The 22,012-nt window shown below is 41.1% G+C and overlaps 1 protein-coding gene across 2 annotated transcripts in view; it reads right to left on the reverse strand.

The window, feature by feature from the left end:
• Nucleotides 1-22,012, reverse strand: part of LOC133563570 (receptor-type tyrosine-protein phosphatase eta-like) — a 115,261-nt gene that overhangs the window by 62,338 nt on the left and 30,911 nt on the right. For both annotated transcript variants that reach the window (XM_061917748.1, XM_061917747.1), the window contains exons 2-3: nucleotides 2,005-2,026; nucleotides 1,567-1,767 (exon numbers count right to left, since the gene is read on the reverse strand). In XM_061917748.1, the coding sequence (XP_061773732.1) occupies nucleotides 1,567-1,767; nucleotides 2,005-2,026 (223 nt within the window). The remainder of the gene's footprint in view (nucleotides 1-1,566; nucleotides 1,768-2,004; nucleotides 2,027-22,012) is intronic.

The following is a 22,012-nucleotide window of genomic DNA, read 5'->3' on the forward strand; positions in this document are numbered from 1 at the left end:
GGCAGGTTTCGGTAAGAAAATTGTGGTAAAAAGTTGGCTCTTACCGTAAACATGAGCGGAGCTTGTGTCGTTCTTCCTGCAGCAGCTGTCAAAGAGGCAGCTGCGACTTTCATGCCTTCACTCAGAGACACTGGAGGTCACCACACCCCTCCGACTTTTAGGTATGACGTTATAATCTCACAAAACACTAGTACAGGGGTAGGGAACCTATGGCTCGCGAGCCAGATGTGGCTCTTTTGATGACTGCATCTGGCTCTCGGATGAATCTGAGCCGACATTGCCTAACACGATAAGTAATGAATAATTCCACTTGTAATCACAGTTAAAAATAACATTCAAAATATCAAAAATTCTCATGCTTTTTTATGTTCAAGAAGTTGCGTTAATGGTAATAAGTAATTTATTTATTATTGGTTAGTGTGGGGTTTGCCCTCCTGGGGGTTCTTCAGACCACCAACACTAACATGAGAGCCTGTTTTAGGGTTACAATATTGTTTTATTTTCCAATAAGTCTCTCAGTTGCTTTCCAGCAATTGTCTTTTTCTCTATTGTCCTCACTTGGCTCTGGCTCCAGCCCCAACCCCGTCCCTCTTCCTGGCTGCTGCTTATAACAGAGCGACAGGTGATTAGATAACAAGGCCCAGGTGGGCCATCGACGCACTTGTCGCTGATTTCGAGGCTGGTCCTGGCAACACCCCGCTTCGCTGCAGGCCCGCAGGCCACGCCCCCTCTACAGTTAGCTTCAGAATAACAATGTTATTACAAAGAATAAGAGACTTATTATACTCTAGAAAGGTTGTTTTTTTCTTAAAATTGCACACGTTTAGTTGTGTTCAGTGTTTAAAAAAATATTGTATGGCTCTTACGGAAATATATTTTAAAATATGTGGCTTCTTGGCTCTCTCAGCCAAAAAGGTTCCCGACCCCTGCACTAGTAACACAATAATCAGATAAGGGATTTTCCAGAATTATCCTAGTAAATGTGTCTAATAACGTGAATCGCTCCCACTTCCCTCGTCTTTTTTTTTTTCTTCTAGTCCTTCATTCTCACTATCCTCATCCACGAATCTTTCATCCTCGCTCAAATTAATGGGGAAATTGTCGCTTTCTCGGTCAAAATCGCTCGCGCTGCTGATTGTAATCAATGTGAGGATGTGAGGAGCCCCCACACCGGTGACGCCACGCGCACATCGGCTTCTACTTCCGGTACAGGCAAGGCTTTTTTTATTAATGACCAAAAGTTGCGGACTTTATCGTCGATGTTCTCTACTAAATCCTTTCAGCAAAAATATGGCAATATCATGAAATGATCAAGTATGACACATAGAATGGACCTGCTATCCCCGTTTGAATAAGAAAATCTCATTTCAGTAGGCCTTTAACAGCATGTCATGTTTGTGAAGAACTTTTTGGAATGGGCTAATTTTACTGGGAATTGTTCAAATGTTTTAGGTATTCCTATATTACAGTCTTTATTTTTTTATACAATTTCTTACTAAATACTTGTGAAATCATGTGTTGTGTGGTTTCCTCATTTCTGGTTTCCACACAAGCAGATTGACTCACTCATGGTGACTAGTTGACAGCAGTTGAAGCAGCCCAGGAAGATTTGATAAACGGCTCCAGAAGTCAAGTTATAAACTGAACCATTTCCAGAGATGTTCCTGTCAGTTCCCAAGGATAAAACGCAGCTTGGCTGAGAAGCATATGTGACTGTTGTTGTTGTTGTATATAAGGGGTGCGTCTCGTTGCTGTCACATGACCTATCTGCAAAATATAAGAACAACAATTACAGGGGAAAACAAACTCAGCAACAAAGTCATCATTATTTACTCTACGTTTTTCAATTTCATATAAGCTTGTAATTCTTTGTATATTACAATATGTGACTTTAATTACAAATTACCATCTCTTAAAAAAATCTGAATCACGTTAATGTTGAGTCAATATTGTGGAGGAGTTGAGCTTTTTTTTAGATGATGATAGCCAAATGTGTGTACTCACTGTTACAGTATGCAAGGGAGCCCTGCAAGGAGATGGGATGGCAGTTAGTTTTAATGCAACAGCAGGTGTCAGCATTGAACCATCATTCAGAAGCCATATACTGTCACAGTGTCAGCAGAGTTAAACCTTTTTTTGAAGGTGATCCCCCAGGTAACCATGGCGAAGGCCACAAGTGGGCTAAGGACAACATTGGTCACACATGAGACTAACAAGATCTGGATAGCCTATGCATTTTATATCTGTGTATATGTATATATGTAGCCATGTATCTGGTTGAAATACTGATCGAACAGTATGCAGACTAGGGGTGTGGGAAACAATCGATTCGAATACGTTGTGCGATTCAGAATCGATTCTCTTTTTTTTTTTAAATCGATTTTATTTTATTTGTGTGAATTATATTTATATAGCGCTTTTCTCGAGTGACTCAAAGTGCTTTACATAGTGACACCCAATATCTAAGTTACATTTAAACCAGTGTGGGTGGCACTGGGAGCAGGTGGGTAAAGTGTCTTGCCCAAGGACACAACGGCAGTAACTAGGATGGCACAACCGGGAATCGAACCTGCAACTCTCAAGTTGCTGGCACGGCCACTCTACCAACCGAGCTATGCCGCCCCATATGTATTTATTTATTTTATCAATCCAACAAACTACTACACAGTAATACCATAACAATGCAATCCAATTCCAAAACCAAACCTGACCCAGCAACACTCAGAACTGCAATAAACAGAGCAATTGAGAGGAGACACAAACACGATACAGAGCAAACCAAAAGTAGTGAAACAAAAATTGATATTATCAACAACAGTATCAATATTAGTTATGATTTCAGCATAGCAGTGATTAAAAAACACTCTTTTACATTATCATTAGACATTTATAAAAATAATAAAAAAGAACAATAGTGTCACAGTGGCTTACACTTGCATCGCATCTCATAAGCTTGACAAAACACTGTGTCCAATATTTTCACAAAGATAAAATAAGTCATGTTTTTGGTTCGTTTAATAGTTAAAACAAAATTACATTATTGCAATCAGTTGATGAAACATTGTCCTTTATAATTATAAAAGCTTTTTTAAAAAATCTACAACTCTGCCAGCATGTCAGCAGACTGGGGTAGATCCTGCTGAAATCCTATGTATTGAATGAATACAGAATCGGAAAAATATCGTTTTTGAATCGAGAATCGCGTTGAATCGAAAAAAAATCGATACATTATCGAATCGCGACCCCAAGAATCGATCTTGAATCGAATCGTGGGACACCCAAAGATTTGCAGCCCTAATACAGACCATTAAGATTTGTTAGGTACCGCATATTCATTGCTTTGTTTATCTACTGTGCAACCTTTAAAAGGATGTTGTTAAATATCAACCTGGATGCTTTATTTCCTAGTATGTTTAAATCCATTTTGGCACCAATCCACACATTTTGCATGTTACGAACAACTAGTATTTCCATTCAGTCCCTTGAGCATAATGGGTGTTTTTACTGGATGGACATTGGATGGACACACAAAGCACTTAAGTTAACAATTATGTGATAAAGTCACTGATTGGATAACACAAACAAGGAAGTAGATGCTGCTGATGACCTTTGGTGATTTTTATGCTGAGGGATCCGCATAATAAAATAACATTTTAAAACTAGAGTCCAAGTGCTAAATTACTGATTACCCGAAGGGGGTGAGATTTTTTTCCTTTCAGTTTGTTTACCGCAAGACCAAACATTCAAACAAATGGCGTCAATGGTCAAAACTTCCCCAAAGTCCCAGTTGGTAACCAATTATTAACTCAGCTGAACAGTGAGAAAACAGAACGTCATAGTAGGTTCTAACCAGCATGAACCAGCAAATGTTGAGCATTACTGATTAGTGTGCATGATCAACATATTTGGATTATAATATAAATTGGTGCACATGAGGTCACTGGCATATGCTCCAAGTTACAGATTGCATTCATTATTTGTAATCAGTCACATCAATGAGTACAATATTTCTATTTAGTTTCCTTTAATATCACAAACTTTCAAAAAGAAAACATATTTTGGATGAAATTCTTATTCTATCCACGAATGAGAATAGCAAGAGGTGATCCACCTTTTTTTTTTGGCAGCATACCTAAAAAATATATGTAGAGTTCTTTTTGTGCCAAGTACTGTAATAGTCATCCATCTATCCTTAAAGACCTACTGAAACCCACACAGACTGATAGTTTATACATCAATGATGAAATATTAACATTGCAACACATGACAATACGGCCGGTTTAGTTTACTAAATTACAATTCTAAATTTCCCGCGAAGTTTCTTGTTGAAAACGTCGCGGAATGATGACGCGTGTTTGTGACGTTATTAGTTGGAAGGGACATTTTAGCCCAGCACCACACACAGCTAAAATTTGTCTCTTTTCATCGCGCAATTATACAGTATTTTGGACATCTGTGCTGCTGAATCTTTTGCAATGTGTTTAATTAATAATGGAGACGTCAAATAAGAATGCTGTTGGTGGAAAGCGGTGGATTGCAGCTACCTTTAGCAACCAAAACACAGTTTGTTGTGAAGCTTTAACACGGAGCGGTCAAGCGAACATGTTTCTCTACGTCAACCAGCAAGTTTTGAATGGGAAAAGTCTCTCTTACCGGAGACTTGAGCGGATTACGCGACCTCATCCTGCAGCTCAAAAAGGCAGCTGTGATCTTGGCTCCTCGGCTTCTCTCAGAGACACTGGCGTTCACCGCAGCCATCCGAATTTCAGATATGACTTTATAATCTCACTAAAATACTATTAACTAGAGATGCGCGGTTTGCGGTGTCATCCGCGGATCCGCGGGTCGGGCGGTTGACATGACGAAAAAATTGATTTTAATTAGATCCGGGCAGGTGGCGGTTGAACCATCCGGAAATATTTGATAAACATGGTTCTGGGATCGGTATTCTTTGCCATTCAAAGAGCCATTTAAGACCCTTGTCCAAAGCGAAGAAGACAATAGGAGACGCTATTAATCTCTTCAATGACTGCCGGCTGTCACCCAGATAATAAGTGTTAGGGCGTGCTATGAAGCCATTGGCTTTGTCGCCTACTACAACATGTACGATCTACTTGTCAGTCCAGTATCATGTTGTGTGTGGCTTCCGTGGCAACACACACACGACTGCAAGGAATACTGGGTGACACAGAGTACACTAATGGTTGTGATATAAACAATTTTAACACTCTTAGTAATATGCGCCACGCTGTGAAGCCACACCAATTAAGAACGACAAACACATTTCGGGAGAACATCCTCATATTAACACAACATAAACGCAAAACAACAAATACCCAGAATCCTTTGTATTCATGAAAAAAACTGACTATTTTATACACCCCGCTAGCAGCAAACCACACCACCCTCCCCCGTGCGTCGGTTAGGTGGGCGGGGTTGGGTGCGCGGAGGTGTAAAATATATGCAGGTTGTGTCACGGATACAAAGGATTGTGGGTATCTGTTGTGTTGCGTTTATGTTGTGTTACTGTGAGGATGTTCTCCCGAAATGTGTTTTTCAATCTTGTATTGCGTGGCTTCACAGCGTGGCGCATATTAGTAAGTGTTAAAGTTGTTTATATCACAACCATCAGTGTACTCTGTATCACCAAGTATGCCTTTCAATCTTGTGCGTGTAATTGCGGAAGCTGCACACATGTTGCCGGACCAACAATCGGTTCGTACATGTTGTTGAAGGTGTTTAAAGCAATGGCTACACAACACGCCCATATTCTTGTTATCAGGATGAACGCTATTGGATAGTCGTGAGAACGTTAGCGGTTTCCATTGTCTTCTTTACTCTGTGAAACGGGTCTGAATAGCTGTTTGAGTGGTAAAGGCAGCCGACCTCTGATGTATTTCAACGGGCGGGTGGCGGGCGGGTACGGTCCTGATAAAATGTAGGTTCGGGTGGACGGCGGGTGGATGACGACTTTGGTTCTGCGGTTGCGGGTGATATACTTGCCTGTCCGCGCATCTCTACTATTAACACAATAAGCAGATAAGGGATTTTCCAGAATTATCCTAGTAAATGTGTCTAATTACATCTGAAACGCTCCCACTGCCGCCGTCGCCTTTTTTTTTTTTCTTTCTTTTTTTTTTAGTGCTTCACTCTAACTTTCCTCATCCACAAATCTTTCATCCTTGCTCAAATTAATGGGGAAATCGTCGCTTTCTCGGTCCGAATTGCTCTTACTGCTGGTGGCTCACATTATAAACATGTGAGGATGTGAGGAACCCTCACACCGGTGACGTCACGCACACATCGTCTGCTACTTCCGGTACAGGCAAAGCTTTTTTATTAGTGACCAAAAGTTGCGAACTTTATTGTCGATGTTCTCTACTAAATCCTTTCAGCAAAAATATGGCAATATCACGAAATAATCAAGTATGACACATAGAATGGACCTGCAATCCCTGTTTAAATAAGAAAATCTCATTTCAGTAGCCCTTCAATACCTATAGCAGACATGATTATGTGTAATTTACACCATGGATTTTACTGTATGATAGTCCTCAGACTTAAAAATTATTGGTTCAAATGATGATGACATTGTTTTGGAATGTATATCCAATAAGAGATGTTATCTATTATAAAACATCCTTTGAGCAAATACAACTTAGTATAGCAACATACCTTACAATATTGCTGGCAAAGTGCCTACAATTTAAGGTGTGGTGGAATTATTATCAATCTGTTTGTCCATTTTGTAAGCTATAAAATATCATAAAGTTCTATTGAACTTTGGTTTTCTGTATCTGTTCATGACATTACATTTCAAAATAACTTGAATGCTCAGTACTGTGTAACTTGTACTCTCACCCTTTCACTTGTCACTGTCTACGATTTTAACCTCAAAATGTGTATTAGTTTATTTTGTTTCACTTACATAGTTGCTTGCAAATGTTGAGTTGCTTTATCACACTGTAAAAAATGTACTTACTTTACATTTGTATTAATGAAAACCACGAGGTTTTTTTCACTGACATTAAAAAGGACTTATTTGAATAATGGAACACAACCACCTCCCTCTCCCAAGGGAGCAGACTTTGCATTATTTTCTTTTTTTTATTCACAATCTGTGACCTTGCCCTTCCTCCCAACCATGTGGGCCTCTATTCTTTCTAAATATGACAGTGCCACCGGAGGGGGTGAAGGCCTAATAGTTTGTCAAGGCTCTACTGGAAGTTGTTAAATTTCTGTATGACAAAATACAATGGACACCCTTGACACAATGTTTAAAATGACTATACATTGAAACTAGTAAAAATAATTTTTCACAGTCAGCAACAAAAAAATCTCTATTAGCTGGACAAGCTGAATGTTAAGTAAAAGAGCGTGGAAGAAGTTACCAACTACAGTAGAAGACGTAAATGTCAACAGCCCTTGGACTGGCTGAGCAGTGTCTGCAAAAGCCATTGCTTGAACATTTACTTCTCACTTTGTTTATAAGCATTAGAAGAATTGACAATTGCCGATATATTTTTTTTGACAATTTGTCGTCGATTTCATTTCATAATGTGGAATGTGTTACTTTATCATTTTACTTATTTTTATGTTTTGTATTTTTTCAGCAAAGTGTACGCATATTGATTCAAATGTAAACAACACCCATCACTATTAAAAATAAAACAACACAAGTCAACATAAACCGGGAATTAAAAAAAATTATCTTTCGGATTTCAATTGAGAAAAGTGACACTTTTTAGGAATAAGAAGAAAATGATCATAAGTAGGTCGACATACTTTTGATGGGTCTTGAACTTAAGTGAAACAGACTTAAAGGGACCTATTTAGATTTGTATTTTCCATCCATCCATCATCTTCCGCTTATCCGAGGTCGGGTCGCGGGGGCAACAGCCTAAGCAGGGAAACCCAGACTTCCCTCTCCCCAGCCACTTCGTCTAGCTCTTCCCGGGGGATCCCGAGGCGTTCCCAGGCCAGCCGGGAGACATAGTCTTCCCAATGTGTCCTGGGTGTTCCCCGTGGCCTCCTACCGGTTGGACGTGCCCTAAACACCTCCCTAGGGAGGCGTTCGGGTGGCATCCTGACCAGATGCCCGAACCACCTCATCTGGCTCCTCTCGATGTGAAGGAGCAGCGGCTCGACTTTGAGCTCCTCCCGGATGGCAGAGCTTCTCACCCTATCTCTAAGGGAGAGCCCCGCCACACGGCGGAGGAAACTCATTTCGGCCGCTTGTACCCGTGATCTTATCCTTTCGGTCATGACCCAAAGCTCATGACCGGCTCAGCTCCTTCTTCACCACAACGGATCGGTACAACGTCCGCATTACTGAAGACGCCGCACCGATCCGCCTGTCGATCTCACGATCCACTCTTCCCTCACTCGTGAACAAGACTCCTAGGTATTTGAACTCCTCCACTTGGGGCAGGGTCTCCTCCCCAACCCGGAGATGGCATTCCACCCTTTTCCGGGCGAGAACCATGGACTCGGACTTGGAGGTGCTGATTCTCATTCCGGTCGCTTCACACTCGGCTGCGAACCGATCCAGCGAAGCCATCAGGACCACATCATCTGCAAAAAGCAGAGACCTAATCCTGCGGTTACCAAACCGGAACCCCTCAACGCCTTGACTGCGCCTAGAAATTTGTATTTTCTACATTTAAAACACTTCCTTGTGGTCTACATAACAAGTGTGTTTTACAGACTGTCTTTAATCTCCTTACTAACCGTCTCTTGACATTGCACCGGAGCAGAACAGCAGGACAGATGTAACAACAACATCATTATCTGTCACTCTTTAAAACTCCTGTTGCAGAGCTGAATGCGTATTGTTTAAATGTTTACCTAAGTTTGAAGCAAAGGCAGTAATAGTAATCACCACATTTGGCGAGGCATGTTTTAAAGCAACATTTGAGACGCAGTGCTTCCTTGTTTTATTAAAGCGCCACTTCTATTGTTAGCTTTAAACCCCCAATATATCTATATTGCGCTTCACGTACTCTCCTTATTAACCAGTAGAATTGTTGTTTTTTGCCATTCCTTTTCGTCACTTATTGTTTGTCTTTGGTACACTCCATCCATCCATTTTCTACCGCTTATTCCCCTTTGGGGTCGCGGGGGGCGCTGGCGCCTATCTCAGCTACAATCGGGCGGAAGGCGGGGTACACCCTGGACAAGTCGCCACCCCATTGCAGGGCCAACACAGATAGACAGACAACATTCACACTCACATTCACACACTAGGGCCAATTTAATGTTGCCAATCAACCTATCCCCAGGTGCATGTCTTTGGAAGTGGGAGGAAGCCGGAGAACCCGGAGGGAACCCACGCATTCATGGGGAGAACATGCAAACTCCACACAGAAAGATCCCGAGCCTGGATTTGAACCCAGGACTGCAGGACCTTCGTATTGTGAGGCAGATGCACTAACCCCTCCTCCACCGTGAAGCCCTCTTTGGTACACTAATGTGTATATTTTAGGCCATTGGTTCTTTGTTTTATTTTTGCAAAAATGTATACAGTATATTTATTTTTATATTGCTATTTTTATCTTTGGTATGAAAATTATTATGTAACAACACTTATTAGTATTTTTTGGTTCTTTGTTGTTGCTATTTTTGTATTATGACAATTTATTATTGGATCATGTTGTACTGCATTTTAATCGTTTGTTCTGTGGTTGTGTGATGTTTTTTGCCTGGACCCCAGGAAGAATAGTCTCCGCTGCGGTGTAGACTAATGGGGATCCTTAATAAACTAAACTAAACTACAAGATGTTATTGCTTGTATGCACTTTGTGTGTGCGTTTTGACACACTCAACATCATGTGCCTCTGTCGTCACCGCCACACAGCGGCCATTTAGATGAAAGAAAGGTAGCGGTACTTTTCAAAGGCAGTATAGCCCCGATTTCATCCATCCATCCATCCATTTTCTACCGCTTATTCCCTTTCGGGGTCGCGGGGGGCGCTGGCGCCCATCTCAGCTACAATCGGGCAGAAGGCAGGGTACACCCTGGCAATTAGTATTGCGGCACTTTATTAGTACCAGCATACCAAACAATCCTACCACCAACAATACTCTATTTACATTTCATGACTTGAATATTAACCAAGTATTAGTGGTATAGTTATTACAAGCGCTAATGCAGATAAACTATTTATAGCTGCTCCGTGATCAACTCCGGGTCTCTGTATGTTTACATCATCGAGTGGACTGCTTCTTTCTTGTTTCCTAGCTCCCTGTAATTGTTTTCCAAATCATAAATCACGCATCTCACCCGGACATGAGACGTCTGAGTAGGTATCCTGACAAGTTGGTACACTTTGACAGCTATTTAGGATCCGAAACTGGCGAGGGCGAAATGAAAAGACGCTTGTTGCCCCCGACCCCATTCCTTTGTGAGGATTATAAAGCTTATTCTTCACCTTAATGGGAATATATAAACATCCCAGCAGTCATCCTAACGACAGCAGACCTTGCACAGTAAGTAATGTTTCATTATGTATGTTGGCTCTCATAAAGTCTGCAGTGAGCAATATTCAGTGATGAAGAAAAAAAAAAGCAATTGTTGTGATGCGTTTTTTAAATTAATGTGCCGCTTATGCTTAAAATTATTAAAATACGTAAATATCAATCAATCAATGTTTATTTATATAGCCCCAAATCACAAATGTCTCAAAGGACTGCACAAACCATTACGACTACAACATCCTCGGAAGAACCCAGAAAGGGGAAGGAAAACTCACACCCAGTGGGCAGGGAGAATTCACATCCAGTGGGACGCCAGTGACAATGCTGACTATGAGAAACCTTGGAGAGGACCTCAGATGTGGGCAACCCCCCCGGCCCCTCTAGGGGACCGAAAGCAATGGATGTCGAGCGGGTCTAACATGATACTGTGAAAGTTCAATCCATAGTGGCTCCAACACAGCCGCGAGAGTTCAGTTCAAGCGGATCCAAGACAGCAGCGAGAGTCCCGTCCACAGGAGACCATCTCAAGCGGAGGCGGATCAGCAGCGTAGAGATGTCCCCAACCGATACAGGCGAGCGGTCCATCCTGGGTCCCGACGAGCGGTCCATCCTGGGTCTCGACTCTGGACAGCCAGTACTTCATCCATGGTCATCGGACCGGACCCCCTCCACAAGGGAGGGGGGGACATAGGAGAAAGAAAAGAAGCGGCAGATCAACTGGTCTAAAAAGGAGGTCTATTTAAAGGCTAGAGTATACAGATGAGTTTTAAGGTGAGACTTAAATGCTTCTACTGAGGTAGCATCTCGAACTGTTACCGGGAGGGCATTCCAGAGTACTGGAGCCCGAACGGAAAACGCTCTATAGCCCGCAGACTTTTTTTGGGCTCTAGGAACCACTAATAAGCCGGAGTCTTTTGAACGCAGATTTCTTGCCGGGACATATGGTACAATGCAATCGGCAAGATAGGCTGGAGCTAGACCGTGTAGTATTTTATACGTAAGTAGTAAAACCTTAAAGTCACATCTTAAGTGCACAGGAAGCCAGTGCAGGTGAGCCAGTACAGGCGTAATATGATCAAACTTTCTTGTTCTTGTCAAAAGTCTAGCAGCCGCATTTTGTACCAACTGTAATCTTTTAATGCTAGACATGTGGAGACCCGAAAATAGTACGTTACAGTAGTCGAGACGAGACGTAACAAACGCATGGATAATGATCTCAGCGTCTTTAGTGGACAGAATGGAGCGAATTTTAGCGATATTACGGAGATGAAAGAAGGCTGTTTTAGTAACGCTTTTAATGTGTGACTCAAAGGAGAGACCCGAAAATAATACGTTACAGTATTACGACTACATTACATATATACTTACATCTTCTATATAAAACCTCAATGGAGGTCTTTGAAGGTTTTTTAAGGGATTTATAGGTGGAATAACACAGCTGCCATAGGCTCCATTATAAGCAAACTTTTGATCACATTTATTTAATATTTAGAATGCAAAAAATCATCCATTGTCATGTCTTTCATAATGATTGTGAACGATAGGCAAAATTCCTCAAAAAATGTGCAGTTCCCCTTCAAGTCATCCAGATTCTGTAAAAGTGAATACAGTCGAAGATATGTCTATGTTTATTTTTCTGATGGTCCATATTAGGGCTGCGAATCTTTGGGTGTCCCACGATTTGATTCAATATCGATTCTTGGGGTCGATTTTTTTCGATTCAAAACGATTCTGTATTCATTCAATACATAGGATTTCAGCAGGATCTACCCCAGTCTGCTGACATGCTAACAGAGTAGTAGATTTTTTTTTAAAAAGCTTTTATAATTGTAAAGGACAATGTTTTATCAACTGATTGCAATAATGTAAATTTGTTTTAACTATTAAACGAACCAAAAATATGACTTATTTTATCTTTGTGAAAACATTGGACACAGTGTGTTGTCAAGCTTATCAGATGCGATGCAAGTGTTAGCCACTGTGACACTATTGTTCTTTTTTTATTTTATTTTATAAATGTCTAATGATAATGTCGATGAGTGATTTTTAATCACTGCTATGCTGAAATTATAACTAATATTGATACTGTTGTTGATATTATTCATTTTTGTTTCATTACTTTTGGTTTGTTCTGTGTCGTGTTTGTGTCTCCTCTCAATTGCTCTGTTTATTGCAGTTCTGAGTGTTGCTGGGTCAGGTTTGGTTTTGGAATCGGATTGCATAGTTATGGTACTGCTGTCTATTGGTTTGTTGGATTGATTTCTAAATCGATTTATAAAAAAAAGAGAATCGATTCTGAATCGCACATGAGAATCGCGATTCGTATTCAAATCGTTTTTTTCCCACACTCTTTGTCCATATACGTATGTTATATGCATTGACAAGCATACACAGTACGGAAGATTCTCTGACCAGCTTCTGTCTTTGAAGAATGAGCTCCTCCTTTCTCACAGCCGTCTGCACAACTGGCAGTTTGCGCCTACTTTTCAGACATAATAAACAGACGCAAAATATCGCCCACAGAACAGTGATCAGTCTTCATAGATTACAATGCACGTGCTGAATGATTATATTTCATGACGACAAACATACTAAATGGAGTGCATTCCTTATACTGCACAGCTAAGAGGTGCAATCCTTTGGGCACATGTTTAGTAGATCAGTGTTGTGTGCTACCAAGTTTGCACATGTTTAGTACTGTACATGCAAACCTTTAGTACAGGGGTGCCCATTACATCGATCGCGAGCTACCAGTCGACCGCGGGGGGTGTGTCAGTCGATCTCCAGCCAGGCTTTTAAAAAAAATAGACCTAAAAATTAGTGATCATCAATCTTCACCAAGACGTCACTTAAATGACATTCACGGTACCGGAGGGTCTTGTGAGATGACGCTGGCTGCTGCAAGATCATTATTATGAAAATATGACCGAGAGGAAGGCGAGAAACACTTTTTATTTCAACAGACTCTCGCGCCGTACCTTCCGTCAAGACTCTAAAGGCCGACTGCACATTTCCTATCTTCACAATAAAAGCCCTGCTTCATGCTGCCTGCGCTAACAAAATAAGAGTCTCGGAAAACTGGCGTGCACAAGCGATCCCTCAGAAAGCTGGCGTGCACATCACTTGTGCACGCCAGCTTTCCGAGACTCTTATTTTGTTAGCGCAGGCAGCATGAAGCAGGGCTTTTATTGTGAAGATAGGAAATGTGCAGTCGGCCTTTAGAGTTTTGACGGAAGGGACGGCGCGAAAGTCTGTTGAAATAAAAAGTGTTTCTCGCCTTCCTCTCGGTCATATTTTAATAATAATGAACTGGCAGCAGCCAGCGTCATCTCACAAGACCCTCGGGTGCCGTGAATGTCAATCAAGCAAGCTACGGAATTTGCCGCCAATGTTTTTCTTGTAAAGTGTATGGAAGCTGGATGAATTAGATGCCAAAAACCAACCACTTTCATGTGGTATTGTACAGAAAGGACAACTTTTTTTCTCCTCCATTTGAAAATGTGGGCGTTATCATCATTACTGTCTGATTCCAATCAATGCAAGTCATCAGAATCAGGTAATACACCAACTTGTGGAAGTAGTGTCAAAGCGCTTTGAGTACCTTGAAGGTAGAAAAGCGCTATACAAGTACAACCCATTTATCATTTATTTATAACTTATATTCTTGTCTTTGTGAAAGAAAGACATCTATGTGTTACACATGCTTGTATTATCATTAAACACAATTAACTTGTTTACAAAAATGTCTCTTTCATAAATAAATAAATATAAATGATATATATAAATGAGGTAGATCCCCTCGAGTTGGTCGATTGAAAAGTAGCTCGCCTGCAGAAAAAGTGTGGGCACCCCTGCTTTAGTAGATCAGGCCGAAATAATGTAGTATTTCCGTGTATCTATGACACACTGATCTCAGGGGATAACTATGAACATGTCTTAGTTCTGTGCCAAAGTATTAATTATTTTCTTCTGCCAAAATAAACAAAACAATTTTCATGCCATTAAACATGAAACATGACTCGGAGAGAAGATATAAACCATACTCTAAGTCCCAGGAGGGAACTAACATACTAGAAAGGGACATCTTTAAAATGTGGGACTTTTTGGACTGTACTAGATCTTAACTGGGATTTGGCCTGTGACCTTAAGGTCCCATGTGCTCAGTCCGTGCCCTTTGACTGAGTCTGAGGAAGAGGAGGAGGAGGAGGAGGAAGTGGCTGCACTGACGGCTAGATAAACATTACATCAACCCGCAAAGCAACTGAGTTCGCCTGCCACTCTGAAACTCACTCAGCCCATCTTTGCTGTGTGCCTCCTGATAACAGCCAAGTTCCTTCCTCCGTAACAACACTGAGACCTCAACACAATCAAGGAATCACCTTCAACGTTGTCGCCCAGGGGCGGGCCGATGTTGACCTTACAGTAGTTACTTACAGTATGATAACTTGGAACAAAGGTATCAAGAACAAAAATAGTGCTACACCCTAAAGCAGTGATGTCAAACATGCGGCCCGGGGGCCCGATCAGGCCCGTGGACAGGTTCGATACGGCCCACGAGATGAGTTTGCTAAGTGTAAAATTGAGCTGCATTTTTAAGTTCTGTTCTAAATGTGTCCACTGGATGTCGCAGCAGTAAAATAAACAATCTGTAACTCCACTTATGATATACTTTTGTGAAAACTAAAGTAGTTTGCACAAATTTACAAATAGTGAAAAGTGGCAAGGACAAATGAGATATTTGATACAAAGAACAGTTTTTATTGATGCCTTATTTAGTTTTTTGTTCAATCCTAGATGGGCTGTGACTCAGATTAATTGCTTTGGCGATACACTGAGATTAAGTCCAAGTTCATTGTGTTCTTCTTTAAAAATGCACCAATTCTTTTCCTCAGAATGTTCAACTAACTTGAAGTGTTTTGTCATGAGGATTATTTGTGATTTGTACATTTTCATAATGTGCTTGTTCTATTTTGGGCCAAGGCAACACAAAGAAAAGTCTGCGGGCTATAAAGCGTTTTCCGTTCGGGCTCCAGTACTCTGGAATGCCCTCCCGGTAACAGTTCGAGATGCTACCTCAGTAGAAGCATTTAAGTCTCACCTTAAAACTCATCTGTATACTCTAGCCTTTAAATAGACCTCCTTTTCAGACCACTTGATCTGCCGCTTCTTTTCTTTCTCCTATGTCCCCCCCTCCCTTGTGGAGGGGGTCCGGTCCGATGACCATGGATGAAGTACTGGGTGTCCAGAGTCGAGACCCAGGATGGACCGCTCGTCGGGACCAAGGATGGACCGCTCGCCTGTATCGGTTGGGGACATCTCTACGCTGCTGATCCGCCTCCGCTTGGGATGGTTTCCTGTGGACGGGACTCTCGCGGCTGTCTTGGATCCGCTTGAACTGAACTCTCGCGGCTGTGTTGGAGCCACTATGGATTGAACTTTCACAGCATCATGTTAGACCCGCTCGACATCCATTGCTTTCGGTCCCCTAGAGGGGGGGGGGGGGGGGGGGTAGCCCACATCTGAGGTCCTCTCCAAGGTTTCTCATAGTCAGCATTGTCACTGGCGTCCCACTGGATGTGAATTCTCCCTGCCCACTGGGTGTGAGTTTTCCTTGCCCTTTTGTGGGTTCTTCCGAGGATGTCGTAGTCGTAATGATTTGTGCAGTCCTTTGAGACATTTGTGATCTGGGGCTATATAAATAAACATTGATTGATTGATTGATGAAAACAATCTGAAGTAGCCGTAGTTGTATTTTTAAAGGGGAACATTATCACAATTTTAAAAGGGTTAAAACCAATTAAACTTAGTTCACAGTGGCTTATTTTATTTTTTAAAGTTTTTTTCAAAATTGTACCCGTCCCTGAATATCCCTAAAAAAAAGCTTTAAAGTGCCTTATTTTCGCTATCTGCGAAGCCACTGTCCATTTTCCTGTGACGTCATCCAGTGCTGCCAATACAAACAAATAATGGCAAATAGCACAGCAAGATATAGCGACATTAGCTCGGATTCAGACTCAGATTTCAGCGGCTTAAGCGATTTAACAGATTACGCATGTATTGAAACAGATGGTTGGAGGATGGAGGCAGATAGCGAAAACGAAATTGAATAAGAAACTGAAGCTATTGAGCGAATAGCTATTGACGCTATTCGGCCATGTTTGCCTTAGTATCGCCGGTAAAATGTGCAGACCAAACGATCGGAAGTTTCGCATCTTGTGACACTGGATCAACTTGAATCCGTCGATTGGCAAGTGTTTGTTTGGCATTAAATGTGGGTGGAAGGAAACGCTGGATGTAAATATAGTTTCAAATGTACATACAGCTAGCCTAAATAGCATGTTAGCATCGATTAGCTGGCAGTCATGCCGCGACCAAATATGTCTGATTAGCACATAAGTCAATAACATCAACAAAACTCACCTTTGTTGACTTTATCGTTGGAAATGCATCTGCACGTTATCCATACATCTCTGTGCCATGTCTGCCTTAGCACTGCCGGTAAAATGTGCGGACACTCCGGCACATTCCATGGGGGTCTGGCGGCATATTTCTTTGACTTTATCGTTGGAAATGCATCTGCTTTGAGTGTCGCAGGATATCCACACAATCTTGCCATCTCTGTAGTAGCATAGCTTTCGTCGGTAAAGTGTGCGGAACAAACGACTGACCATTTCGTCGGCTTTCCCCACACCCTCGTATTTTGAACAAATTTCGTCCAATTTCTTGCCACTTTCGCATCTTTGGGCCAGTGGTGCAACTTGAATCCCTCCCTGTTAGTGTTGTTACACCCTCCGACAACACACCGGCGAGGCATGATGTCTCCAAGGTTCCAGAAAATAGTCGAAAAAACGGAAAATAACAGAGCTGAGACGCGGTGTTTGTAATGTATTTGAGAAAATGAAAATTGCGGCTTTATTACCTAGGTGACGTCACGTTCTGACGTCATCGGTCCGAGAGCGATAAATAGAAAGGCGTTTAATTCGCCAAAGTTCACCCATTTAGAGTTCGGAAATCGGTTAAAAAAATATATGGTCTTTTTTCTGCAACATCAAGGTATATATTGACGCTTACATAGGTCTGGTGATAATGTTCCCCTTTAAGTTGTCATGCCATGATTTTACTGAACCGGCCCTCGTGGGAGTAGATTTTCCTCCAAGTGGCCCCTGAGCTAAAATGACTTTGACACCCCTGCCCTAAAGGGAACCTATTATGCAAAATCAACTTGTTACCTATTGGTACCTGTTTTTGCATAGTGGGGGATCTGCATAAATCCCCAAAATGTTAAATCAGACAATGCAAGCATTGCGGAAATATTTATAAAACAATCTTGCCTTCCTTCATACATGGTCCAAAGGAGCATTTTTTGTCAAAGAATTTGCCCAATTTGTAATGTTTCTGTAACTGTGATGTCAGCGGATATTGCCATATATGGTAAACTTTTACCCAAAGAGCTTTGCGCGTATCCAACATTTTAGTCACTGAGTTCCCTAATTTTGCTATCCTCTTGGTGTGGGGCTCGTTCATGCATCCTTCGCCGTTGCCATTTCTAATAAGAAGTAACATACAGTTGTGACTTATATCAGTGAGTAGACTCCATATGGAAGCGCTAAAAACTACAACATGGCTGACGAGGAGAAGACGCAGTCAAAGGAGAGCAGTCCCATTCAACCGGCAACCGGGCCACATTCACATCCAATCCCACGTCAAAGCTTTTCATTTGGCACTTGGAACATCATCCAAATAGAATGGATGAAACCATTCAAACGAGGGTTGCTAATATATGCACAACCACCGCCATCCCGCGGGGAAGACAGTGAAGAAGAAGATTTAAAAAATGGCACTATGGACTCAATAATACAATTGCGAAAATCTGACTTTAACAGCGACTGGACAACAAAATATATATATTTTTTGCCCCGAGTCAGTGTTCGAGTCCCTGTTTTCTGTCGGACATTTTAAGCGGTGGACAGACTGTTCCAGACCAGCAGCAACAGTAGATATCCATACGTGTAAGTTTCATCGCGCAACTTGGTCAGAGCTTTGTAACTTGGGGCGGCACAGCTCGGTTGGTAGAGCGGCCGTGCCAGCAACTTGAGGGTTGCAGGTTCGATTCCCGCTTCCGCCATCCTAGTCACTGCCGTTGTCTCCTTGGGCAAGACACTTTACCCACCTGCTCCCAGTGCCACCCACACTGGTTTAAATGTAACTTAGATATTGGGTTTCACTATATAAAGCGCTTTGAGTCACTAGAGAAAAGCGCTATATAAATACAATTCACAACTAAATATTGTGCCTAAAGATATATAGTTTGTTTTTCACTGAAATTGCAGAATTTGTGATGTCTTTAGTATTTAGTTATTTTGAGTAACTCTGGCGATCAAAGCTTGTTTAATAATGGTGGGCGTTATAGCTCGGTTGGTAGAGTGGCCGTGCCAGCAACGAAAGAGTTCCAAGTTCAATCCCCGCTTCCGCCATCCTACTCAGTGCGGTTGTGTCCTTGGGCAAGACACTTCACCCGCCTGCTCCCAGTGCCACCCACGCAGGTTTAAATGTAACTTAGATGTTTGGTTTCACTATGTAAAACACTTTGAATCACCAGAGAAAAAGCGCTACATAAATATAATTCACTTCACTAATACATTTAGTGCTAATTTTGACCATCAGAAGTCAGTAACGCTACACCTTAAGTTTAATTGTGTTGAGCCACAATCATGTTTGCTGTGGATGTTTTTTGCAATTTTATATGCATAGACATCTGTAGTTTATTGTGTGAATGAATTAACACTCAACCTTCTATTTCATTTATGTCACGTACACAATGGAAATTATTATTTTATAATGTTTATTTTATGTTTATATCTTGGTATTACAAACCTAAATAAAGGAAGAAGTGTATAGAAATAAAACTGAGGAAGGAAATGAATTCAAAAGAAGGAACATCAATCCTCAATGAAACTTCTGGAGCTTCTGTTTCTTTATGCTGTTAACTATCTATTGCTGGAAACGACTAGCGAGGAAAGAATAATCAATTTACTGACAGTGCAGTGTGAAAACTGATGTGTTTTCTTTGCAATTAATTAAACACAGTGTCAAAGGAATATGATCTGCGTAGACACTTTCTGACAAAACTAACAAACTTTGATGTCTGGCCAATGAGCCCTTGGGCTTTTGAAATTGCGGCTCTTTTCATTATGTAGTTGAATAGACCCTGAAGTAGAGACACGTAAATAAAACCGCCCACAAAAAGGTGCATCCTGAAGAGACGGTCAGAGAGGCTTGAAGATGTCCTTTAAAACATAATCCAATACCAATCAATGTAGACCACAGTGAAGTGTCTTAAATGTAGAATTAAAATCATGATATAAATGAACACCTGCATACTAATCATGCAGGTGTTTGAACATTGTACGTACTGAAAGACTGATTGACAGTCCTACTTCTTTCCTTTGTCCCAATGCGGGACAATGAGCGCATTTATCACTGCAGCTGGCTGACAACTTGACTAAATGTCACATTTCACAAATTCGCTTTTAAAGGTCAGAGTCAATCTTGGCAAATAAAGTTTCTTTTGAGAAACACCCTCATTGTTTCTCTGCTAACACGACTTCCTGTATCCACCCAAGATAACAATCAGCATGAAGAACGTTTAAGGTAAATATTTTGAAGTACTTCAAACCTCAGGCTCATTGAGGTCACATTAAAATGAGAAAAGATCAAGAAACTGAATAACAAAGTAAAATGTGTTTCTCTTGAACATTCCAGGGCTGGTCATTTCTGTCACAATTGAATGAGTTCTACAATAATTATTATTGTCATACCATCCATCCATCCATCCATCCATTTCCTACCACTTGTCACACTCCTTGTTGTAAAATTGTATGACTGAATTAAATGAGCATATAAAGGATTAACTCCACAAGTGTGTTCTGCCTTTTTTGGCGGGGGCTTTTTTTGTTTTGGGTGATACTGGCAAAGGAGTGTAATGGTGATGACAATAGTTAAACTCATTTAAATGTAAAGGAGAAAGTAGAAAGTAACACTCCCTTCAGATGTTCTTCACCATGTCACGTGTCTGCACCCATCACCAGATTTTATGGTGAGAATACAATTTACACTCTTTTCTTACTTGTATGGGAGTTTGTGGTGTTAAAATGTTACTCAGAAGATTGTCCATCCATACATTTTCTACTGCTTGTCCCGTTCGGGGTGCTGGAGCCTATCTCAGCTTCATTCAGGCGGAAGAACTGGTAATAAAGGTTTTATTACTGTGACATTTTCCCCAAGGCAAACCAATCTCGAAGTTCATTTAAGTTTGTGGAGCACCAGGTAAGACTCTAAGACTATTTAAATATAGAAATAGAATGTGTATTTTTGATGCTTTTTACAACCTTTTTCAGCTGTGTAATTCAAAAGCATACACATGTGTTTCTTGTCTTTCATTACCTATTAATTATAACAGCAACCTGCTGTTATAATTGCACAGGCCTCGTGGTTAGTGTCCGCCCTGACATCGGTAGGTTGTGAGTTCAAACCCCGGCCGAGTCATATCAAAGACTTTAAAAATTGGACCCATTACCTCTCTGCTCTGCACTCAGCATCAAGGGTTGGAAATGGGGGTTAAATCACCAAAATGATTCCTGAGCGCGGCCACCGCTGGTGCTCACTGCTCCCCTCACCTCCCCGGGGGTTGGAACAATAGGACTGGTCAAATGCAAAGGGTAATTTCACCACACCTACTGCGTATGTGACTATCAGTGGTACTATAACTTTAACTTTAACCTTACATCATGTAAATAAGCAGACCAATGCAAAATGATCCATATATCAAAGTACACTACACAGAGTATCACATTCCTCTAATAAATAAGCACAGCATATCTAAAAATTCAAAATGTCAGGAAAGTTAATCATGATTTGAAATAATTACAAAATTACACTCTTCGATAGCACCAAAGCGGCTCTGGGTAATATTTCATCATTAAACACATTACAGTATTGGCCGTGGAACAAATGTAATTGTCAAACTGTCCTTTGCCAGGTATAATTGTATTAATACACACCACAAGCGTTCCACCTTGTAACACGCCTAGGGTTGGGCACCTTTCATATTTGAACCAATGCGGTACCGATTCCGACTACCTGCATATTGATACCGTTAACAATTTTCAGTACTTTTGTGTGAAGATAATTGCTAATTGTTTACCAACAAAATGTCATTTTTAGTGTAACATTTCAAATGAGCTGGGGGACAAGCGGTAGAAAATGGGCGGATGGATAATAACTGTGCTGTTAATATGTTATATCTTGTTTTCCTATTACATTTATGAGTCTCATTTGCAAGTATTATAGAGTAAACTTTTGCAAGACGTTATATGGCAGTAATGTGTAGACAACAGTCTGTTTCCTATCTAGGAAGTAGTCTTAGCCATGAAGCTGAATGTGCCAGTCTAGTAAAACGTTGAGCCTTATAAAGAGTTACACGGTAATTACTGTACTTATTACACACCTGCTGTTTGATTGTACCTTACATCTTAGT

Source organism: Nerophis ophidion, linkage group LG12 (genome assembly GCF_033978795.1).
Source record: "Nerophis ophidion isolate RoL-2023_Sa linkage group LG12, RoL_Noph_v1.0, whole genome shotgun sequence".
NCBI lineage: Eukaryota > Metazoa > Chordata > Actinopteri > Syngnathiformes > Syngnathidae > Nerophis > Nerophis ophidion.